We start from the raw sequence: 24,309 nt of genomic DNA, 5'->3' as shown, positions 1-24,309 counted from the left end.
TAATTGCGAGCATTATAATCTATTGACACGGTGGTCTACAACTATCCCCTGTGACATTGAACGCACCAGAGACATTATTTTATCCTGTCATCTTCAATCTGCACTGATGTGAAAAAAAAGGGAAAATCCAGTTTACTTACTTCCTATCGAATAAATAGGCTTCAGTATCTCTGCTGCTCTAGAAGTACAGATACATTATCAATAATTTACTGAAAACACCATTTGTAAAAAGTCACATCAAAGCTTAAAGTTTTAAGGTCAAGTTTTACCTTTCGATTTTTGGATGTGATTTAATTGCACATAATTGTATAATAAATTCATCAATGCATATTTATAATTGATTTCATTCGATAATTAGCATTTAGTAGATACATGAAAATAATATTAAGTTATTGGGAAGCTGTTTATTTTTAAGTGCATTTCTTTTAAATTGAGCCTGACTTCAGCAGACTGTATCTGACATATACAGTATAGGTTACACATGTGCAATACTTAACATGGTCCAAATCACTATTCATTTCCAGAATAAAAACCTGTAGCTACTTGTTTAAGCAAAAATCTGAATTTAAAATTAAGTTTTCTGGCAGGACAATCAGCCACTTATTAACATTAAATACTGTTATATGAAATGTATTTCAAATGCAGGCTTCAGAAACCACATAAGGTAACCAATCAAAACCTGAGCGGAGGTTCTGATTTGTTGAATATTAAAAGCATTTCTGCCACAGGCGCTTTTGTCTTTGCTATTTGACCCAAAGCACTGAGGGAAGTTGTGCTTTTTCAGGAATGTTGCGGAAAGTTTCAGGGGGAAAGGGGCAGAGTATAAAAATCTGTGCAAAGGCTCAAGGGCCCCCCCAAACATGTCCCTGTGTTGAGGACAAGGGCCCCTGTTGGGGACATCTGATTAGACTTGTGGTTGTTGACAATAAAAAAAGCTTGAATCTTGTTGAAATAACCATCTGCAGAGCACTTTAGGTGGGGGCATAACTGTACAATCAAAAAAAATCAAAAAACAGCAACCATACTCCCTATCCAGAGAAGGGAAATTAAAGTAAAATTTAATTTGTACTTATTTTGCAGTGGGGCCCCTCGGGACGGATGTAGGGCCCCGGGCAACACATAGAAACCCCATAGTCTCTAATGGCAGTGGCTACCACCTTCATTTACAGTGGAGTATGCAGCCATTTCCCATCCCTCTGCAGAGTGTGCTTCTTTTGGGGCTAACCTGTGTTTCTATCATTTACATTAAAGGAATTTAGATCTGGTCCTTCTCTCTCTCCCTCCGTGTCTACCTCTCTCTACCCCTCTCTCTCTCTCTGCTACGTCCTGTTATATTGTTGATGGTGCTCTCTGCTCTGGCGGCCGACATCCTCCTCATTGACCTCCCTCTCTGCCTTTTCCGTCTCATGAAAAACGATTCCAGCGCTCTGATTGAATTTTATTCCTTCCTGACCCGGGCTATTCTGCGAGGGCGCCATCAATCTTTGGACTAACACGACGTTTGTTTATTGGGGCCTTTTACTTTGGGGAGAGTATCTAATGGCTTCTATGAGCCGGCTTGTCGCTGCGCGCATGGCGCAAACCGGGAGCGCACGGGGGGAAAAGACGCCTGAGCCCCACGCAGGGATTCACCGTGGCTGCATGTGACGATCCGTGTTTAGCTGTCAGTAAATATTCACATCCTTCATCTGTGTTTGGATTCGTCGTTTTATTGTCGTTCTCGTCCTTGTTGTTTTGGAGGCCTGAGGAAGCCGGAAAGGGAATAAAGAATACACTCCGATAATCTGCCCTCCCTTTTTGAAAACAAGGGTTTGAGACACACAGGATAAATGTTGTTGAACTGGTGATTTGATAATGAATATGTTGAGTCTCAGTGTCTGTTAAAGGCTGAGGAACATGATGCCACACAGCAAATCAATAATCGAAATTGTTCAAAGGATTAACATTCGAGGTAAAGGATTTAAAACGGGCTTACTATGGATTGATATGTGTGGTTTGTTGGTGTAATTAATACTAGTGAATAGTTTTACTGTTATAATTGCATAAAACTATTTTGTAACAATTTCTGTTATTATTATTTACCTGTTATAATATTTAATTCAAACCACCGTTGTCTCTTTAAGGTAGTGGTGTGGCAATCACGACCATAGTATTGAGTAGGATATTTCCTATTAATAATAATAATAATAATAATGAATGTTGTTGTTATTATTGTTGTTGTTGTTATCACCAATGTTTTCATACTGTAGCCATACGAAGTCTATCCAAGGAAAAAGCATTATATTGTTTTGATCCTGTAAACATCATGTCAGCTATTATTAAATATCTAACCCACCAAATAAAATAAAACTGAATTTAATGAAATAAAAAGCTAGTTTGATATATATATATATATATATATATATATATATATATATACTGCATTTAAATTAGGGCTATTGATAAACAGCATTATATTTGATAAATGTGTATTTGGAGGTACTCGGTTAAATGTATGATTTGTCATTTATTGTGATTAAAAGAGACTGATTGGTGACGTAAACCAAATGTTTGAGCCCTTTTTCCACTCTGAGGATTTAAAACTAGCGCAGACTGGGGATACAATAAAACATCAATTTGACATTTCGACAAAATAAAACCAGCTTAATAGGCACTCGATCTCTTCAATTAAAAAAATCCCCAAACACTGGGAAGCAGTGGGATGAGTTCACGTCATGTGCAACCTGCCGGCGGTGGAGCCGTGCACGTCAGCGACGTGTCAGCCTGGTGGGGATTCAAACGTCAAACCTGAAGTGACAACGGCACCATATCTTTGGCATGTGTGGCATGATGACATTCAGTAAGCGCTGGTATGTGCCAGTAAACACACAACGCGATCCAAAACAAAGTTGGGATGCGCGCAGGTTATTTCCCAGGTCTACATGCCTGGAGGTCAACGTGAAACCTCACCATCTAGTATTAACGTGTCGAGTACGAAAATGGAAATATTAAATAAAGATAAAGTATGAATAATACATTTAAAAAATGTCTGGGGATGAAAATACTATTTTCTCTTTGGACGTGCGCACGCAAAACTGTTTTCCCTTAGTTTTCCAATAAGATATGAAATACAATGGATATTTCCAGAGCATGTAAATAAATATTATCTCACTATTTCTTTTAGGGTTTTTGCAGCAGAAGAGTCTCTGAACACCTTTCATTTTAGGTAGAAATATATTTCTAATAACTCGCAGCCTTAAATAAATTAAACCTCACAGGGTCAGGTCAGATTAAGGCCTGTTTACCCTCCACACAAAATGTTACCCGGGTCAGACCGAGTGTTAAAATATCACAACAGCCTGCATCCAAGTCTGTAAGAAACGAGGGCCAACTTAATTCACATAAAATGACAAATTTATTATTAAACAAACAAACAAAAAATCCTTCAAAAAAAATTACTTTTCAACAAATGAAGAATTTTTGAAATAGTACGGCGGTATACACGTTCCTTTCTTAACTTTTATAATGGAACATTATATTTTTTGGACAATTATTTAAGGCAGTTCAATTTAGAAACACTTTTTTTTGGTGTTTGGTCCATAATATCCGGCTACAGCTTAGAAATAAATTAGTATATGCACTTTACACGTCCATGAAAACTGGCATATCTTTAGCACATCATCACATAAAGCCACCAAAGCAAAGAGAGACTTACGTGTTATTTTTTCTGCAGTAACACTGTTCTTTAGAAAAAACCGAGATCAAGTCTTTTCTGTTTTTGTTTTCTGTCAGTCCACGAGGTGAGGGTGGAGGAGAGAAGGGGGGGGGGGGGGTACTGAAAAAGTTCAAACACCGTGAGGAAAAGATCGAGCCTGTCTTTCTTTCTTTCTTTCTTTTGGTCAGAACTTGCTGCAGTCATACACAAAAGCTCCCGAAGTGCGATAGATGGATTGGCTCGGGGGGAATGACATCTGACAGCTGTTATTCCCATTCACCGGCGAGTTATTCAAGCCAATTCGTTGGGATTCAAACATCTCTCGGACCGAATGGAAGTTCTGCTGCTGCGCCGGGTACGTTGCGCCCAGGTGGCCCAGGTCCCCGGCCTGGTTCAGGTACCACGAAGTCAGCCTCCCTTGGTGGGGATGGTGGCCCTCCTGCCCCGAATTCAGATTACCGTGGTTCAGGGAGGATGCGGTGGTCGTGATGGAGTAATCGGGCAACGTGTCGTCTACGGTGGTGCTCGGTGCCAAGTGGCTAGATCTGTCCCCGGCGTACAAGCTCATGGCTTGCATGTTGCAATGATAGGTGGCGTTGGAGGTAGTGGAGATGGAGTTTTGGTTACAGGGTGAACTATAGACGGAGGTCTGGCTCGGAGAATAGTTTAAGGACAAAGACGGTGTTATACCTGTCCTGGTGGAGGCGCCGAGGCTGGGGGTGAGCTCTGTGGCCCCTTGCGGAGACCCCCGGAGGGAGGTCATGATGTTGTCTACGCTGAAGCCCTGCGTCGAGGCCTGGCCGTGGTGCTGGTGGTGCTCGGAGCCGTCCATGCCTATAGACCTGCTGGACGGGATGCTGTGGGGGCTCCCGCTGGACATGCTGCTGCTGTCCGGGCTCTCGATTTTGGGCACGGTGCTGAGTGAGGGCGAGTCGGCCTGCGGCGGCGTGGCGCTGCCGTTCTCGGTCTTAATATCCTGGATCCTCACCGGCTGGGAGCCCTGCACCGCCTGCTCCTGGCCTTGCTGCCTGGGCGGCACGTCCTTCTGCTGCCGCTCTTCTTTCTCCTTCACCGCGTCCTTCTTCTTGAACCGCCGCCTCCTCCGCAGGAAGCTCCCGTTTTCAAACATATTGTAAGAGTCCGGGTCCAGGGTCCAGTAGCTGCCTTTACCGGGTTTCTTATCATCACGGGGCACTTTGACAAAACACTCATTCAGCGACAGATTATGTCTGATGCTATTCTGCCAGCCCTGCTTGTTGTCTCGGTAAAATGGAAACCTCTCCATGATAAACTGGTAAATCCCGTTCAGGGTAACCTTCTTGTCAGGCGAGTTTTGGATAGCCATGGTGATGAGCGCAATGTAGCTATAGGGGGGTTTGACCATATCCTTGGGCTGAGGTTGAGGTGTGTACGGTCCATACGCACGGGCCATGCTGGCAGGGTATTGGTCATGTGCCGCATGGGAGTACATGTTCATAGGAGCAGGCATCCCCGTGTATCCTCCACCCGCAGCGGCCCGGTAGTAGCTCGGGTCGCTGCTGATGTACGGCACGACGCCCAGTGAGTTGGGACTCGAGACGGAGTAGCGAGCCTGCATGTCTTCGTTGATCGGGCGACAATATAACCCCAAAAGTAGGCAGACGGAGAGCTCCTTTTCTCCCTCCTCTGACGACCGAGGGCGCACAAATCTCAGTCCCTCACTGCTCAGTTAAAAAAAAACTGCAAAAAGAAACAGGAGAAAAGTTCACAACAGTGCGGCGTGTTGGTTCTATCAGGAGCTCAAGCCGTCCCCATCCCCGTTCCTCTGCGAAACAGACGCACATTGAAAAAGTTCTGGACTTTGGACATCGGTCACCACACAGGACTTTTTGCGCAGTTAAATTCTTTCCTCCCTTTTGCTGCCAGTGGAGCTCCTCCCCGAGAAGTGCGCGGCTCGTCCAATGAGGGAGCTGGAGAGAGAGCTCCCGGCCACACTCAGAGCTTTAAGTAAAACGAGAGAAGGTGTTGGTAACTCCCAGCCCCGCTGCAGCCAAGACCTCAGACGTGCCAGAGCAACTCACATGTACACAATCAGATCAGGGAGCACATATCCCTGCATAGTGTTTCAAAACAGCATCCTCCATCAGACCTGTGGCTGTCCCGAGACAACCCAAACAGATGTGTCATCTCTCAAATGTTTTACACACATTTATAGAGGCCAATTAGTGTGGATATTAAAGAGTTAAATTATGTTTTCTCTGTGCGTAAAAACTGATTTTACGCACAAGGATCCATTGACTTTATTAGGCACGCTCTCCTGCAGCTGTCCCTTTTAATAAGTTAATCAATAACACTGTGTTTTCCACTATTTTCTTTTTTATTGGAAACTAAAGTAGTTGTATAGTTAACCAAATGTCGTCGTTTACGCGCCGCTCCGCGTCTTTTAAAGCACGTTTTATTAGTGCAAAGCCTCCACACCAGCAGCAGATCACCGTGAGATCAAAGCAGGGCCATCGGTGGCCGTGGTGCGTTTAAGTGCGATCTCATTAAAACCAGAATTAAAAGACAGGTTTGTGCTGAGAGGGACCAGAGGGGGTGAGGGTTAATTCAAGAAAACGATTTAGAGACAAGGGGCCAAATGGCTCAACCTTGTTTACTGGCTGCCTAATGTGTTGTGATGTCTGAGGCCTACTGGGGATTTATTACCCAATTGACAGCCCAGAAACCAAACTGATTATTGGATTATTTTATTCGATTGTATTCTTCACACCGACGTAAATATTCAGTTAAATGCTAAAGTATAAAATATCAGGAAAGTTTACTCAGTTTTATACCCCTCTATGATTTCCCAATTCCATGTTAATTATTTTATAAGGCTCAGTTTTTAGGGACAAAAGTATAAAAACGCTGACCAAACATAGAAAAATAAAAAGTTCAATAAAGCTGTATCTGTATCTGCGTTGTCAGAGGCGACCGTGCATGAAATTGTTAATGGTCATTGTGAGGCAACGTTACAGTCCCAGTGTCGCAGTAATCCTCTGCAGGTCGTCTTAATTAAATGTCCGTGCAGTGGCCTGGTGCTGCGCCGGTTTCTCCTTACATGGACCCGGGCATGAACTTTTTCCACCGCCCTGGGCTGTTTACACAGTTCACGACGGGCCTTCCACCTAATCCCACGGCCTGCCCACCCAGTCCACCTTAACTCTCTATTATTTAAAGGCATCCACGGCCGAGGCCCAGTGAAGAAAACGAGAAAGTGTCACAAGGGAAGCACTTGATGGTCGTTGCTTTTTTATTTTTCATACAACGAACAATTTATCCTTATTAGAATAGATATTTTCTTTTTTCTTTTATGGGGATTTACCTGTACCTACATTTTATTTTTACTCATTTTACTTCATTCATTCATTTATTAGATTTATTAGATTGGAATGTTATTCTATTTTTACTAGTTTGTGTGTGTGTGTGTGTGTGTGTATGTGTGTGTGTGTGTGTGTGTGTGTTATTTGTGCTTTGTAACAACAAACTGCATCTTTCAAATTATTTCAAATTGTTATATAAATTATAAAATTATAAGAGATGATTATAAATAATCAAACCATGGGAGTATGGACATGGCCTTTACTTTGTTAATATATGCATATATATCATAAATACAATAAAATATAAGAAATAAAACGTAGGCAAATTATTAAAATAATTGTTTGTACTATCTCCAAAAACTGATGTTGACATTAGCAACTCATAATTCAGTTTTCAATGATGTAGATAGACCAATAGAGATAGGCTGTCTGTATCAGTCAGACAGACAGAGGGTGTAATAACTTTGGATTTGGTTCCCTCTGGCGTTAAACAGTGTGTTAGATCTTTGCTGTCGTAAAGTAAACTGATTGGTGTCACTTTTAATTGGAGTTGTCTATCCAACCATTTAAATAATATATTCAAATCGGACCTCAGAGATTAAACGCATTCATAAATACATTTTGAATAAATAACGAATTGAACAAATAAAGAATCAAAATGACAGATGGCTGAGAAAAACCGGCTAAAAACGAGCAAAGAAGTTGCAGGACATTTATGAAACACTGCTGTCACCTAGTGGTTTACTGAAGTACTGCAGACAGGGATTGACAATACTCTTTAGGAAAACCATGAAGCAGCATCAGAAAAGGAAACACCAGGGACCAAAAAAATGTTCCATTGACGTGGTTAAATATGTGGGTCATGTGGGTCTTTACAGCCATGTAGCCTGCTGCCTACACCGTGTTGCATGGCATAAATGGGAAGATGCATGATAAAGTAATAAAAATGTTTTTGTTTGATCCAAGCGAACTGAACTGAATAAATATGTACAACATTTGAAGCATTGGTATAAATAGTACATCTGAAGCCTTTCGGTGTTTGACTATAGATCTTCTGGAATGGCCAGGAATTGTTCATGAGTCAGCAGGTGGTGTGGGGTTGTTGTGCTCTGAAATGTAAGGTTTCCAATTGATTTGCCCACCGCCACGCCCACCCACATCAGAATGACTTACAATGTCTCTGTTAGGCACAGATATATGAGAGAGGAAAGTAAAATAGCAGCAAAGCAAAACACACATTTCGGCTTCGGAACGAGGTGCTGCACATGAGGCCCAGGACGCACCTGCGTTTACACAGCGAATATGATGTGGCCATTTGCTTGACAGACTAGATCTCAGGAAGCATTAAGGAAGCATTTGGGTGCGTTCAGGCTCTTATGAAACACTTGTGACCGGGTGATTCAGGACGGATGGAAATACCAAGTCTGAACAGAACTAAGTTCCTAGGATCACAAACTCGTGCTGCTAGATTTCAACACCAAAGTATCCCGCTCATTGACCTCATGCTATCTGTATAATCATTGCATAGGCATGATTATAAACAGCCAGAATATATGGCTCCAACTAGAAATTGCAAATTGCATTTATATAATCAAAAGAGGAAAAAAACTAAATGCACTTACCCTTAAGTCATCATTGGTTGTTGAGTGAAATGATCCATTCTGCTGTCCTGGGCCCTTGTTCTCGTCCTCTTGGTGTATCCCAAAGGGCCCTATTGCTGGTTCATTAATGTCCAGTGCTGCTTCTCGAGTATCTCACAGTCTTAGATTGTGTCTTTATGTGTTAATGCACATCTGTTTGTATCCTCCAATAGTCTCGGTCCTGCTGCCAGTTTCATTAAATTTCCACCAGTTTCATCACATTTCCACTCCCATCAGTCACTTTTACCACTATTCGTTTCCAGAAAAGGGCAGTATTTCTAATACTTGTATTTGCAATACGTATTTCAATTACTTTGAGTATTTTGTAATTCGTATTTGATAGGGCCGATACAAAATCAAACGTAGTTTGTAACAAAATACTTTAGACTGGAGTAATTTTGTATTTAAAATACTCAAAATACTTTCTGTGCGAATCAAAAAACAGTTCACGAGTATGCAACAATTAACAAAATGCAGTGAATGAACAGAAGAGAAATCTAAATCAAATCAATATTTGGTGTGACCACCCTTTGCCTTCAAAACAGCATCAATTCGTCTAGGTAGACTTGCACACAGTTTTGGAAGGAACTCGGTTGGTAGGTTGTTCCAAACATCTTGGAGAACTAACCACAGATGTTCTTTGGATGAAGGCTTCCTCAAATCCTTCTGTCTCTTCATGTAATCCCAGACAGACTCGATGATGTTGAGATCAGGGCTCTGTGGGGGCCATACCATCACTTCCAGGACTTCTTGTTCTTCTTTACGCTGAAGATAGTTCTTAATAACATTGGTTGTATGTTTTTGGTGCCAATCATACGCCTCCCTGATGGTATTGCATGATGGATAAGTATCTGCCTGTATTTCTCAGCATTGAGGATACCATTAATCCTGACCAAAACTCCAACACCATTGCAGAAATGCAGCCCCAAACTTGCAAGGAACCTCCACCATGCTTCACTGTTGCCTGCAGACACTCATTATTGTACCGCTCTCCAGCCCTTCGGCGAAGAAACTGCCTTCTTCTACAGCCAAATATTTCAACATCATGCATTTGTCTGCAACCCAGTTCCTATGTTTTCGTGCATAGTTAAGTTGCTTGGCCTTGTTTCCATGTCGGAGGTTTGGCTATTTTGCTGCAACTCTTCCATGAAGACCACTTCTGATCAGACTTCTCTGGACAGTAGATGGGTGTACATGGGCCCCACCGGTCTCTGCCAGTTCTGAGCTGATGGCACTGCTGGACATCTTCCGATTTCGAAGGGAAATAAGCTTGATGTGTTTTTCATCTGCTGCACTTTACAAGTTTCCTTGGCCGACCACTATGATCCCCAATGTAGCCCGTTTCTTTGTGCTTCTTCAAAAGAGCTTGAACAACACATCTGGAAACCCCAGTCTGACTATAATCCTACAAAATCCCTGACTTTGTGCAAGTGTGCCTATAAGAATTGATGCTTGTTTGAAGGCAAAGGGTAGTAACACCAAATATTGATTTGATTTAGATTTTTCTTTTGTTCCCTCTGTTTGCATTTTATAAATTGATAAAAATAAACAATTATTTATATTTTTCAAAGCATTTTTAGTTTATGGCATTTTTTCACACCTGCCTAAAACTTTTGCACAGTACTGTATATATACATAATCAATCAAATTGTTGTTACACTGACATTCTGTGACTGTTCTTCCTTTTTGTGGGGTTCACCAGAGCATTGTGTACATTATATAGCCGATATTTTAAATACAAAATACATTTATTGTATTTTGTTACATTTTCTGGCACCAGTATTTTGTAATTTTATTTTTATATATTTATTTGAGGAGAATTTTGTATTTTGTATCAAAATACATTTTGATGTATTTTTGCCCATCCCTGTTCGTTTCCAGGTTTTCACTGAGTCTTCAAGCATTGACGTGCAGGTAGAATCCACATTGATCACAACACATCTTGCTAATGCGTAGTCACCCGAAAAAAACGCGCTCAGGGTAACAGGAAGTAGAGGTAAGCTCATTTTTTAAAATTATTTATCAAAATATAAATTATAGTATTCACCCATAAGAAAATCTAATAATAACCAGAAATTTCTACAGGAAACTGTGGCTTTACTTTAACACCCCAGTCACCTCTGTGGCGCCACCTATTGGTCAAAAAGTCCAGATCATCTTCTGAGAACTCATTGAGGAGATGTTGCTGTTGTGCAATATCCTGAAAAGGTTGTACACCAAATGCAGTCCATCATGGTTGTGTGTCCTAAACACTACTGTGTCTTTTCATTCATCTTTGAGTTGGTAGTTTCAGATACAGTAACATGATATATATCACAGGACAAAATGTATTTACGGTTTTCTTCAGCATTATGGACAGAAACATCAAAAATTTAGTAGAAAGTCTGTCATGGGTGCCCTCCCCTTAAATGCCTGTTCAGAAAAAGAACACTCATCCACGGATCTGCCTATATATCTCTATATCTATATCAATCTATATCTATTATAAGTTTGATATCAACACTTTCTATTACACTGTGCCATTTTCTAAACTTGACCTCTCAGTTTCCTTGGCCGACCACTATGATCCCCAATGTAACCCGTTTCTTTGTGCTTCTTCAAAAGAGCTTGAACAACACATCTGGAAACCCCAGTCTGCTTTCAAAATCTTTGTCTGGGAGAGACCTTGCTGATACAGTATAACTACCTTGTGTCTTGTTGCTGTGCTCAGTCTTGCCACGGTGTCAGACCTGTGACATCAAACTGTCGGTTTTCTTCAGCATTAGGGACAGAAACATCAACAAGCTAGTAGAAAGTCTGTCATGGGTGCCCTCGCCTTAAATGCCTGTTCAGAAAAAGAACACTCATCCATGGATCTGCCTATATATCTCTATATCTATATCAATCTATATCTATTATAAGTTTGATATCAACACTTTCTATTACACTGTGCCATTTTCTAAACTTGACCTCTCAGACATGGTTTTATCAACAGACAGACAAACTCTATAGATTTAATATTCACCTGATGTCAGCTGCTGCAGATGAAATGATCAAATAAATATATCGCTGATGTATATGTTACTAACGTGATGAGCTCAACAATTAATTTAAACCCCCCTGGCTCTGCATTTAGAAATGATGTCTCAGGCTTCTGATTTATACAGACCCTTAAAATGCCTAAGCCTATTGACTTTTGAGGCATTGTAAATAGGTCTAAACAATATCACCTGTCTCTTTATATTCATTTTAGCGAGTACATGAGCCTTCTTCTAATGTATTTCATAGGATCAGATAATGTCTATCATCAATCATCCTCATATCAGTTCAGTCGTTAAACGTGACCTGATCAACTGGCTATTCAGTATAATTTAATCATTTATTTGTTTACTCTCAACTTCTTTGCAAAGTGAGGGTAAACAAATAAGACAGCCCACAGAAATTAGATTAAGCCACTGTACTTGTAATCCTCACTAGGTGGCAGTACAGTCCCATTTAAGACAAACGACCTAGAGATGAAGAATTAAACCTTTTTAACATAAGAGTTTTAGGTTAATTATTTTATGTTGGCTTGGTATTTTTTCTCTATTTCTTTTTACTTATTCATTTAAGAGCAAATTTTACATAAAAAAAATATTTTTAGGTGTCCTAGTCTAATAAGACCCTAATCCTAAATTTCAATTAAATTCTCCACGAAATGAACAGCTGGGCCCAAAAGAGGGATTCATTTTTTTGATAAATAATAATTGTGTATCTGTTAAACTTATGATAAGTAGCCCCACTGTGTATGATCTCTGTACTGTTAACTGTGTCTTAACCTTTTTGAATAATTTGTTAAATGTTCTCTTTCATAATGTAAAAATGTCGTAGGAAGAGACCAGAAGGGATAAACAAAGTCAGTAGCTCTCAAACAACAACAACAATAGATAGACAGTATAATAAAAACAATAATAATGACATTACTAATAATAATTTGGCAAAAATTTAACTCATGTGAAAGTGTACTCAAATAAATTGCGTTGAATGATTTTCCACTAGAAACCTTTTTTAAATGAAACACTTCCAAACTCTCTTTTAAAAATAAATCTCTTTAATGACTTGCAACATCTTTCAGTAACACCAGGAATCCAAATTAAGTGCATGAAAGAAAGGGTACGTGTTTTATGAAGTCTTTAAGTAAACATGTAAATATAAACGTTATCCACTAGTGTTAAGTCAGAGGTTCGCTGAAAAAATGAAGTGCGAGTCCTCAGATCATCACCATCACTAAAAGGTTTCAAAAGTTCATTAAAAAATAGAAAAATCCTTCATCAATATTTCTATTGTCTCAATAATCGGCCTGATGGTTGAACTGAGAGGGACGGCAGGGGACAGGTGTGTCACATGACGCACGGCTTGACGTCCTGGCAGACGCTCTGGTGATGGTGGTGGAGCTGGTGGTAATAAGAACCTCCGTTGCTGGGATGGAGGGACGAGATCCCGTTCAGGTTCAACACGAAGTCCTTCCTGTCACACCCAGGAGCCGAGTGACCGGAATACCGAGACAGTCCCACTGGAAACAAACAGCACAAGTCAGGGTCACTCAGTTCTTTAGCCGGGCTGCATCATTCGTGTCTGTTATTTTTATTCCTGGTACTGGATAACCAAAGATAACATATATGTAATCTGTGCTTCAGGTGAAACTGGTTTAGGCCATTTTTATAATAACAATTTAACATATACTGTGGGTTGCCAGGTTCCGAAAAATCCTTTGGCTGATATTTATCTTTTGTATTTAATAAAGTTATAATCGAATAACAAATTATCAGAAATGTCTATTTTTGTGTTATTAGCAAAGAAGTCAATGCTAATGCGATAAAATTGTGTTATTGTTGCATTGTCCGTTTTCTGCACTGCAGCCTTGATCTTCTCGTTGAATTAAAAACATGAGAAGACAAAGCACGCAGTTTATTTTGGTGAAGGAGGTTAAAACAACAGCGATGAGATTTTGACAACGTGGCAAATCCAAAATGTTTTGTTTATTTTATAACGGATCAGTTGAACAAAAGTAAATCGTGCGTTTATCATTGAGCCCTAATTCAACTTATATATAGAGTTGTGGGTGTTTTACTAGAAAGTGACTAATTTGATCCATGATACAAAATAAAAATATAACGAAACAAAAACGATCTAAAGCTTTAACAATAACAGGCTAGAATAATTGTAAAACAGTCAAAAAGAAGTGAGTGTTTTTACACGTTAAAGGCCTGAATGAAGTTGCACTGAAACTAATGTTTTTTCCTACCGTTATAACGTACTTGTGACATTCTGAATAACCTTTCAGTTTTGTTGCTGAATAGTTTAGATTCTTTCTATAGCACGAGCTCCTCTATATCTTGTGATAAAATGCAACTAGCTCGTAAAATTGAGATCAAACACGAGATTTTATCGGGTAGAATCTCTTTTCAAAAATGTTAACCAAATTTAATGATTTACAATGAAATATTGGAACTGAAAAACTAATCTTATGATGATCTCTAGATTTAATTTTGAACGACGATATTCGTTGGTTCTTGACAGACACTTATTTTGTGAGTTATAATGAAAAGTATATATTCGATTAGGTTGTTAAATATTTTAGTCAAAAACTGGTCATTTCCACTAGAATTTATTTATGCATCGCTCACCTAATGCAACGCCAATAAGAAAACATTAAATGTGAAAGTTTCAACAGATTTGATTCGCATTGGCTACGTTTAGCTGTTTGTGATGCGTAAAGATAACGACTCCCGTTTGGCCCGACAACCCACCACTTATGTTTAATATGAATTATGACCTTTTACAACAATTGCTCTATCAGACAATTCAATACATAGTGTTGTGCCTATGAGCAAACACCGTGTATCCACCTGGGATGTCAGAGGAATCCCGTGCGTTATGGTGCAGATAGCCCTGATCCAGAGAGTAGGATGAGGACATCCCTGTGTGCAGGCCAGAAGAAGTGGGGCTGCCTGCTGCCAGACACTGCTGCTTCATGTATGAAGGAACACCAGGTGAACTCCAGTGAGAGGCTGCGTTTACATAGGGCGACTGACTGTCCAGAGAGCCCAGCATCGCAGGAGAGGACTGCATGGGACTGCTGTTGCTGTCCGGGCAGTATTCCGTGTTCGAGGCCGCCTGACACGCAGCCATGTACGACGACCCGGAGCCTGATGACATGTGTGGGACGTGGTGGCCCCCTCCGAGAGCCTCGAAGCCCCCTGGCACTGGATTACCCATCAGGTCTAGGTTATAGCCGCCGTGACATGTTAGTGAGCCTGAGGGTGACTGGAAATCAAAGTTTTGTGGCAGCATTGACGCACCGAACCCGATGCCATTCATCATCCTGTACATTGGTTTCAAAGCCTGGCACTTCCTGCGGAATCCCCGAGGTCTGCGGCGAAAGGAGCCCTCCTCGAACATGAACTCACTCCCCGGGTCGATGGTCCAGTAGTGGCCCTTGCCGGGTCTACCCAGACCTTTGGGCAACTTTATAAAACACTCGTTCAGAGACAGGTTGTGTCTGACGGAGTTTTTCCATCCCTGGTATGATCCCCTGAAGAAAGGGAAGCGCGCCTGCAGGAACTGGTAGATCTCGCTCAAAGTGAGCCTTTTGGTGGGAGAGCTTTGGATCGCCATCACAATGAGGGCGATGTACGAGTAAGGGGGCTTCTCGGGGCGCCTCAATCCCGAGTTCCCCTTCTTTCCTTTCACGGATGCAGGCTGCGCGCTCTCCATCACTGGCTGTGCGCTCAGCAGAGTTGAGTTCAGAGCCGCTGGTCCGGGGCGTGCAGGATTAGATGGATCCAGATGTTGCTGGGAGCTTTCAGTCGTCATGGCTGCGCCTCTTTTTATCTGGGAATCGAACCACTGTGGGTTCCTGCACCTGGGAAGACTTTCTCTAAACTCTCAAAGGTTTCCCGATGTGACAATAACAGAGGTCAGAGTCTCTTTGCGATGCTCCGCGCGTTTATGACCGTGTGACGCCAGCCGCTGTGCCACCTTCCTCCCTATGTCCATCGCTGGCAGTAATCCCATATGAGAGGAGCAATAAGGCTCCCAGACTTTGCTTGCGCATATCCACCGCGGCCAAACACAACCCGACCACCTATCAATTTTTGAATCTCTCTCTGCCCCTCTATCCCCCGAAATCCCTCCAAGAAATCGCCAGGAACTGCTCCCTCCCCATCTGGCCCGGATCCAGACTGGAAGCCGGACACGGCGCAGTGGAGTAAGACAAATCTCCTCCCACGCCTCCCTTTTCCAAAACACCTCTGTTCACATTCGTCAGACGAATATTTGGCACCATAACCTGACGTGTCGTGGAATATAGGGACTCGGTTTGCACAAATCCTTTTGTCTCGTGGACTTGCAAAAAGTTGATGTCATTTTGCAAAGGTGCACATGAGAGGGAGTCCTGATTTGTTTGGGATCTGTTCAGGGTTATGCCTCTGACATGAGTGGGAGCATGCTTTTTCCATCAGAGCGTGCCAACATACCACACACAGTGCACGAGTGTCAGTTTACCTCTCGGGGCCTGGATTTCATCCCTAGGGAAATGAAATTATTGTTAAAAGGTCCCAAATAATGATTTAGATGCTGGAACAACGTCAATTACTGTAAACAGCTTATTGCATTAAGTCAATTTGGAGTCAAGTCCCCACATTTATGACGTGACATAGTGAAATTCACCCCCTTACACACCAGCAGAGTTAAAACACAATATTCCCTGAAATATCAGCAACATCAAACCTGCAGTCCTGCTGCGTCCAGGACGCGTAGCCGGTTCGAAAAGGAAATTTACTTTCTAGCCTCAAAAGAATGGGGCCTATAGTTGGAAGACATTTCTTCCTATTGTGGATTCCAGCTCGGTTCGCTCAGGATGCACCATTTGTATAAACTCTTTCCTGCGCATGTGTGTTGACTGAGGCGACAGCTATTTACAGAGCCAGACAGAAAACATAAATATTGAATGCCCCCATCCGGTTGCAGAGAGGGTCTTGAAGAGTGGAAAAATCAGATTCCCTTCAGAAACTGTGGCTAATGTTATTATTATTATTATTAAGATTTTTTTCTATATTTTAAGATTTCATTTGTATTTGTATACTACTTTTTTTTATCTTATTTCATTATTCTGGTGTATTGCGTGTTGCTGTCTCCTTGTTGTACATTATACTTTGTGAAGCACTTTGGTCAACCAAGTGGATTTAAATGTGCGACACAAATAAAATTGACATTGACATTACAAATGCTAATAATAATAATGATATTGTGATTGGAGGAGGTTGATAGGAGGCCCTTATTAGTGCGCTTCCATCATCGCCTCCATGCAACAGCAGTCAAGTGCACGTCTCATACATATAGGTGTGTCAGTCCTTTTTTAGCCCCACGGGAATCAACATGACAGCTTTGTGTTTAGTATGAGTACGTTTTTTTATATTTAATTGTAAAGGGCGTGTTTTGTGAGAAGGTGAAACAAAAACAGTGGAAGTGCTTGTTTTCAAAACGTTTATTGAACGAACAATTCAGTAACATTCGTAACAAACAACAAATATGTATAAAATAACAAATCTGATAGTGCTTTAAAAGGGAAATGACCAGAGGTACAAAAACAAGTGAAACACCATATGCCGCCACAATAAAATCACAAAAATGTAATCCCAGCAAAGATGGGAAAAAGGTCTGCCTCCTCTCCATCAGTGCACGTCGATGATTATTTAACCATCAAAGGAGAAGATAGTTCATCTCTGATATTGCAGCAGATGCGGAGCAGCAGCTCGGGAGTCCATGTGACACGAAGGAGCCTTGAAGCAAGGGAACGAGGCAGGTGGATGTGAATAAGGAGCCATCAGTTCAGTGTAGGGCGGCCAATTGAAAGCCGCAGGGTAGAGAGCGAAATGTTCCGTGTCCGAGTCTCTCTTGTACGGTGTGCTGAGGATGCTGTCTATAGCAAATGAACTAGTGAACTTGGGACATGGATCAGTCTTGGTTGCAGCCGCAGATCGTGGAGGGTTCTGCGGCTCCTGTGCGCGCTCGGACGCCTCCTCCTCCGGCTGATGCTGCTGCGCGCCGAACTTCTTGTTGATGCGCTTTCTCCTGCGACGGAACACCCCGTCAGCGAACGTGTACTCGCTGTGAGGATTGAGCATCCAGTAATTGTCCTTCCCCCAAGGTCTCGACGGGTCCCGGAGCACTTTGAGAAAGCAGTCATTCAGGGACAGGTTGTGGCGCACCGAGTTCCTCCAGCCGGTGTAGCTGCCCCTGAAGAACGGGAACTTTTTCATCAGGTACTCGTTTATCTCCGCCAAAGTCAGGCGGCCACACGAGGAGTCGCGGATGGCCATGGCAATGAGGGCGATGTAGGAGAACGGGGGTTTGGGTCTCCGCGTGTACGGCTTCGACTTGCTGCTGCTGCTGCTGCTGCAGGGATTGACAGGTGGAGGGCTGTGCGCCACGCAGTCCCCATCCGAGCCCAGCTCCTCCTCAGCGCACACAGAGGAGCTCGCACTCCCCCCCTCTGCATCACTTGACACCTCAAAGTGTTTCATGTTAAAGTGGCTCCCGCACAACACCTCCAGCTTCATTCTTTTATTGTAAATCCCTTGTAATGGTGCTGCGTAAAGATCTGTCCAATAGGCTCTCCGTGCGTAAAGTTGGTAACTCGTGTTTGTCAAGACGCAGAATGTTTGGAACTGGATCCAACGATTTCCTTCTGTGTTGTCATACCGGCAAGTGGACTAAAGCCCCTCTCACCTACAGTGTGCGTGAGCAGCAGTTTATAGCCGGCTCACCTAAGGACCAACCCCAACAAGGCGGGGCCATAGATGATCTTCAGCGTCACACAACATCTTCCCATTCCGATTGAGCGCACGATAGGCTTTAATCAAACCACGGATCTTAATAACAAGTTTCACCATGACCCTAAATTAAAGTATCGACCATTATTAAGAGAATATATTCACCGGACACACAAATGAGTGCAGCTCTCACCTGTGAGAGTCACCTGTGAAATATGATCTTGCAAACACCTTTGGACTATTTCACCTGAGACAACCAGGTGGCGTATTTTTCCTTTATATTCGTGAGGAGGTGCCTGCAGGTAGCTCGGTATAAATTGTCAGTTTCATGCAGCAGAGTATAATCACAAAGAAATATCTGCCTCTCTTTACCTGGATGAAATTCTTTACATCCATCTTGTAATTAAAAACATCACAATATACTGAGAGCGCTATTTATATCACAGTCTGTGGGAAAAGACTCTAAATGTGTGATCAGGATACTCGTGCCAAAGGCTGATCTTTAGATGTTAATGCCAACTGTACAACCCACGTAGAAACCAGTGTTATTTTGTCTCCCCATTTAAAGCAAATAGTGAAGCTGGGCCTGAATTGTGGGTTTACCCTGCAAATCATTTTCTATGATTTATTGTCTCACTGAAAATGAATCACAAAAGAGGTGAGCTCTTAAAACAAGGGTGTGACATGATGCCCAAAGCACAGTAACGAAAATAGGCAAGCAGGTGAATGCACCTATTAAAGATACTCCCAAGCACTATAGTAGGCCCTTTAAATAGCAAATACCAATGTCTAATTGTCATTAATTGCTACTGCGCAGGCTGGTTCTCCACCCACTCACTCCCTGCAGGTTCATCTGGCAGTCACGTTGAACTCAACAACACGTAACTCACAGTCGCACTCCTCGGCAAATTGTCAGAGCAAATCGGCGGCTTAGAAAACACTGTCACCAAATCATCGAATGGAAACACAATACCCGGATGGGAACCAGCGTTGACGTCACACCGCGTCCACCGATACGCTGCTCCCGGGCCAGGTAGCCTTTGTTTATGCACACTGTATTTTTCAGGCTGTTTTTCTTGCATGCAGGTTACACATGTTTGTGCTTGGCGTGAATGTTTTGATTTTCAGGTAATGATTGGTTTGGGTTGAGTGTGACACCCAATCCACGGTGAAGTCACTATTTTGAAAGGTGGCATGTCAAGGATGGATTCCTCTAAGCTCACCACACAATGACAAGAGCTCAAATAGCGTGTATTCATCCGGCATGTAGCAGCCTGTGAGGCCGCCTTGCGCTTGTATACATCAGAATCTACTTAATAACAGCTTATCTGTTACGGCTTCAAGGACGCAGCCAAGAGAAGAATATGTTTGCGTCTTGTGTGAGCGAGAAACCATCTCTCTTATCGTTAAAACAAACGTTAGATTTCATTAATGATTTATAAATCAATAAGAAACAATTCCCTATTTGACATTTGACCCCTTGTTCTTAAACAATTATTGATGCTGACATTAAGCTGGAAACATAATGCATTAGCTATTTATGAATTCCTACAGAAACACTATAATAAAGATACCACCAGCACCACTTCCCAAAATCCTGGCAATTTCTTAATAAATCCTTGATAAGGTCTTATCTTTACAGCATGACTATAAATCCTTAATCACACCCCTAGTTACATCTTATCAGCACTTTTTTAGACAATATGCTGTTGTGGGATGATTTTCTAGCCTGTTGTGTCTGGTGTATCTCTATCCAACACGGCTTGTTGTAGTCACATTATTACAAATACACTATATAATCTTGGCTGTGTCAAAATGCTCAGCAGTCATTTTAATCTAAGACAATGAATATAAAAATTCAGAGTTTATTGTGTCACACTTTCGGATGTCAATGACACATGGCCATAAATGCTTTTAGCTCAAGGCTCCTGCTCATGATTTACACCGTTTCTGTCACACTGTCACCCTCAGCATTGTGAGATTTAGAAGCACAGTGTAGGGTGGGACCTTTTCTGCTGAAATCAGATCAGATAATAGTTTTCAAAGCACAAGTTCTTCAAATGGAAAACCTTGAAAAGTACAGAAACATAGAAATGGAGCCTTGAGCAGCACATACAGTTATCAGAAAAACTTGATATTAGTTGTCACACTCATCTGATTTGCTCAATTTGAATATGAGTAAACTGTCACTGTAGCTTTGATCCTGGCCTTGAAGTGTCACCTGTTGATGAGCTGAGGGTGACTAACTCCCTGGTTGTAGTTAAGACCACTGACCTTTCCACCGGCACAAAATAATGTGAAAAATAACACATTGTATGCAGCTGTATATGAATACATTTTATAGTTGTGTCTGTCGATGTACCCACAATGGCTGCATCAGAACGTCTGCTCTGCAGATGCTCAGAGTCCAACATTTTCTAAAGTCTATATAAACTCCAGTTAAACAGTTCTCTGCTGGCCCAGCAGGACCCCACAGGGTAGACAAACGCCCCTTGTTATAGTAAGTTCTTTCTGTCCGTTATTTGTAGAGGAAAACAGTTTCCTAGTCATCTGTTGTAGAGCAGGTAGGAAAATAGTTTAAACAAAGTCCAGGTGTAAAGCACAAAGCTGTATTAGACATATACATGCATCGGTTCTGCTACTGAGCTGAGGGATCTGATTTATTGCTTCAACATTTCCATTGCATAAGACACATTAAAAAATATATATACATGACAAATATTCAAACCTTGTTAATTTCTGCAACATGAATTGTTCTGTAAGATTTCCATAAATAACCCTTGTGAAGATGTCAGACTGAGGAGGAATTGTTTTTGTGTAACTCTCATTTAATTCCTCTTGTGTTCACATGTTTTGCTTTTTGGATTTCACTGCTGAGACAGTAAAAAAGATCTCAGAGTGGCAAATGTCTTCGCTGATTCAAAATAGACAAAGAATTCCATGTTGATTCCATGCATTCCTTCATGCTATTTATGGCAGCCATGTGTCTATCATAATTGTACAATACATCCCACCTCAGAGTATTTCATGAAACCACTAATTACAGTATTTTGACAGGTCTGTTTTGAAACCATGTTACCGGTTTCTCAGTGTTTAACTGGAGCATTATGGTTTTGCACAAACATGTGCGTGTTCTTACTCATCATCAGACAGCTTACAGTAGAGGCTGTTGCTTCATGTACGTGTGGCCCCACCCTGTGAGTGCACAGCTGCAACTGCCCAGTAATTCATCAGAGTTTCTGTTTATGTGACTTTTCCCAGGCACAGTGATTTCGCCCGACCCTTTGAATAGGAGAAACCTACGAGATACACACTGATGAAGATACAAAGGGGAAGATAAACAAAGTTAGAGCTCTGTCATTTCTGCTGACAGGAAAAGAAGGAGAGAAAGAAGGAGTGAAAGCAAAGGCCGGCTGCTTTAGCTGGTTTGGGAAGTTTCTATTTTGGCCTTGAGAAGTGACGGTGCTGCTAAACAAATGGGGTGAAAATATATGTATTGAAGAGCTTTGCCACATTGATGATTTTGAATTCATAAAATAAACTATGTGTGTAATTTTAGGCGTCAGCATATTTCCTACTCTCTAAAACATTTCACCTTTTCTCAATTGTCTGATTCTAGTGTTTATTGTGAGTCCAGCCTATATCTATATATATTAACAATGATTTTACATATGTTTGTTTACTGCCCCATTAACCCAGCTTCACCTTTCTCAAATATACCTTGTTTTTCTTTGTGTACCAGATGTGCTTTTAGTGAATTAAAGTCATCAACTACCAATTGTGTGCGTGTGAGGGGGGGGGGGGGGGGGGTGTAGAGGTCACAGGCAGACCAGACAGGCAGGTTATACAAGAAACTTTTCTAAATCAAGTTTGAAAACATACTGATGCGGTTCCCGTTTGGTTTTCATATTTGCATTCTAAACTGTTTCGGTTATAACCGTTTGGTACGGACATGGAAGCCGTTTTGTGCGCTCTCCAGAAAAACCCTCTGTGCTTGTTCAAAATTGAACTGCTCTCTCTTGTTTAGACAAAAACGGGGGGGATGGAATAAACATTGACTGCAGTAACGGGGGTGGGGTTGAGTAGCAAGAACTTCCACAAAGAATGGAGGTTAAATATCCCAACAGCGTGAGCGATGACAGCGAAAGCATTTTGATTATTAAGGGGTTGATCCTTCCTTGATTTACTCGCTTTGTGGTTCTGGTTATGGCGAGGTTTGTGTTGAGAGGTGGAGAGAATCTCATAAGCTGCTCCTGGCAAGCAGCAGTGCCACAAAACAGTTAATGTCATCACAAAGCAGCAGTGAGAAAAGCCAGATAAACATCTCTATCTGAGTGTGTGCAGCAGGTGCTAGGATGCGACTCCGCTTTTTTGCATTGGTAGCCATTTTAACTGCTCTTCTAAAAGGTCAAAAATGGTTTTCATACCAACCGTCATTCATCGACTTGAATAAAAAATTAACCCTCTGCCCCAACTCCCAGACTTTGAAGTGTCAGAGCCATTTAGCAATAAATTCACTTTATGACTTTCCAACAAAATATGTTCCCAGTAAAGATAAAAAGAAGGGAGATAATTGCAATCTTTGGATGAAATAAATATTATATTGTATGATATTTGAATGCATTTGCATATTTGATTGCAATCAATAATCCAGTAAATATGAAAGAACATTATGAACAAGAATACTCACTCAAAAAGAAAAAACAATATAAATATGATTAAATGTATCTGAGAGGTAAGTATGATGCTTCTGAGTAAATCCACCAAACCTCAGCTCCAGATTACACATTATTTTCTTTGTACACAAACCCTGTAAGTTATCAGAACACTGCCACGTCTCAATCGTGAATAAAAACAATTTAAAGCAAAAGTATTTCATGACTGACAGTGGATTTAACCCTTGTTACAGGAAGCGTGATGCTGTTTTTGTTCTCGTCACAAACAAGCCTGTGTGCCAGTATGACTGCTGCCCAGTAATCTACAGCACTTATCTCAACAGCTGCGTGAGGCCATGCTCTGCTGCCCCGTGCCTACACTTTTATTGCTGTTTTCTGACATCGACATGTGGGATCTTGATGCGAGATCTGATGCTATCACATTTAAAGTATGCTTTATTTGAAATATTTGACATTTTTCAAGCTTCACCCATTGACTTCTTTGGTGAATGAAGTATAACATCATCTCGAGGCTTGATTTTGATATTAAAATCATGTTACACGACAGAAATATCAGATTTACAGAGCCTGCAATATCATTTACCTGCTCTTCATTTGATGTGCACAGGCCAAAAGCCCCTTGACACTTCATGTTTTAACTGAGCACAACAACTATTTACAGCAACCTATTAAAAAAAAAAAAAGAATCTAGAAGCTGTTAGCAGGGCTTAGCCTGTCCCAACCGTGCTCAACTTGTTCTGCCTGCCTCCGGGCCTCTAGGCCTCGTTCGTGTTCGTGTGTGATGGGATCCCCTTCAGGTGAAGTACGCTTAGATAATATCACCGTTACTGCGTCTCCAGGACCTGTTTGGGTTATTTTCAAATGAGAGAAAAGAAAAGAAAAAAAAAAGGCTCACACTTTAGACAACAAAGGGCACCTGCGTGCAAATGGGAGGAGGAACTCCCTTTAGGTGAGTGCCTGTAAAACGTCGGCTTTGCACGAAGCCAACACAGGTTTACCAGCACACACCTTAGTAACACCGATTCAGATGGGAGTCAATCAGAGGGCAAATACCATCTTGTCAAGAAGATTGAATGCACCGTGGATCCAGGATAAACATAATCATTATTATCTTGCAGCGTTTTTAATGTTCAATTGCCACATTATGTATTTGTTGCTTTTGTT

General features: G+C 41.5%; 3 protein-coding genes across 3 annotated transcripts; all 3 read right to left on the bottom strand.

Annotated features, from left to right (window-relative positions):
- Nucleotides 1-3,415: 3,415 nt before the first annotated feature.
- foxc1a (forkhead box C1a) lies at nt 3,416-5,543 on the bottom strand. Its single transcript, XM_062403623.1, has one exon. The coding sequence runs from the start codon at nt 5,289-5,291 to the stop codon at nt 3,879-3,881; it is 1,413 nt and encodes a 470-aa protein (XP_062259607.1). The 5' UTR covers nt 5,292-5,543; the 3' UTR covers nt 3,416-3,878.
- Nucleotides 5,544-12,748: 7,205 nt separating this feature from the next.
- Nucleotides 12,749-15,757, bottom strand: foxf2a (forkhead box F2a). The gene is made up of 2 exons (XM_062404813.1): nt 14,543-15,757; nt 12,749-13,206 (listed from the first exon to the last, which is right to left on the bottom strand). The coding sequence occupies exons 1-2, from the start codon at nt 15,507-15,509 to the stop codon at nt 13,034-13,036; spliced, it is 1,140 nt and encodes a 379-aa protein (XP_062260797.1). The 5' UTR covers nt 15,510-15,757; the 3' UTR covers nt 12,749-13,033.
- A 1,409-nt stretch (nt 15,758-17,166) lies between these two features.
- On the bottom strand, nt 17,167-18,409 carry foxq1a (forkhead box Q1a). The gene has a single exon (XM_062404763.1). It carries the CDS (start codon nt 18,254-18,256, stop codon nt 17,414-17,416), a length of 843 nt encoding a protein of 280 aa, XP_062260747.1. The 5' UTR covers nt 18,257-18,409; the 3' UTR covers nt 17,167-17,413.
- Between the last annotated feature and the right edge of the window lie 5,900 nt (nt 18,410-24,309).

This window comes from Platichthys flesus, chromosome 14 (genome assembly GCF_949316205.1).
Source record: "Platichthys flesus chromosome 14, fPlaFle2.1, whole genome shotgun sequence".
NCBI classification, from domain to species: domain Eukaryota; kingdom Metazoa; phylum Chordata; class Actinopteri; order Pleuronectiformes; family Pleuronectidae; genus Platichthys; species Platichthys flesus.
This window is presented reverse-complemented; position numbering and strand designations above follow the sequence as displayed.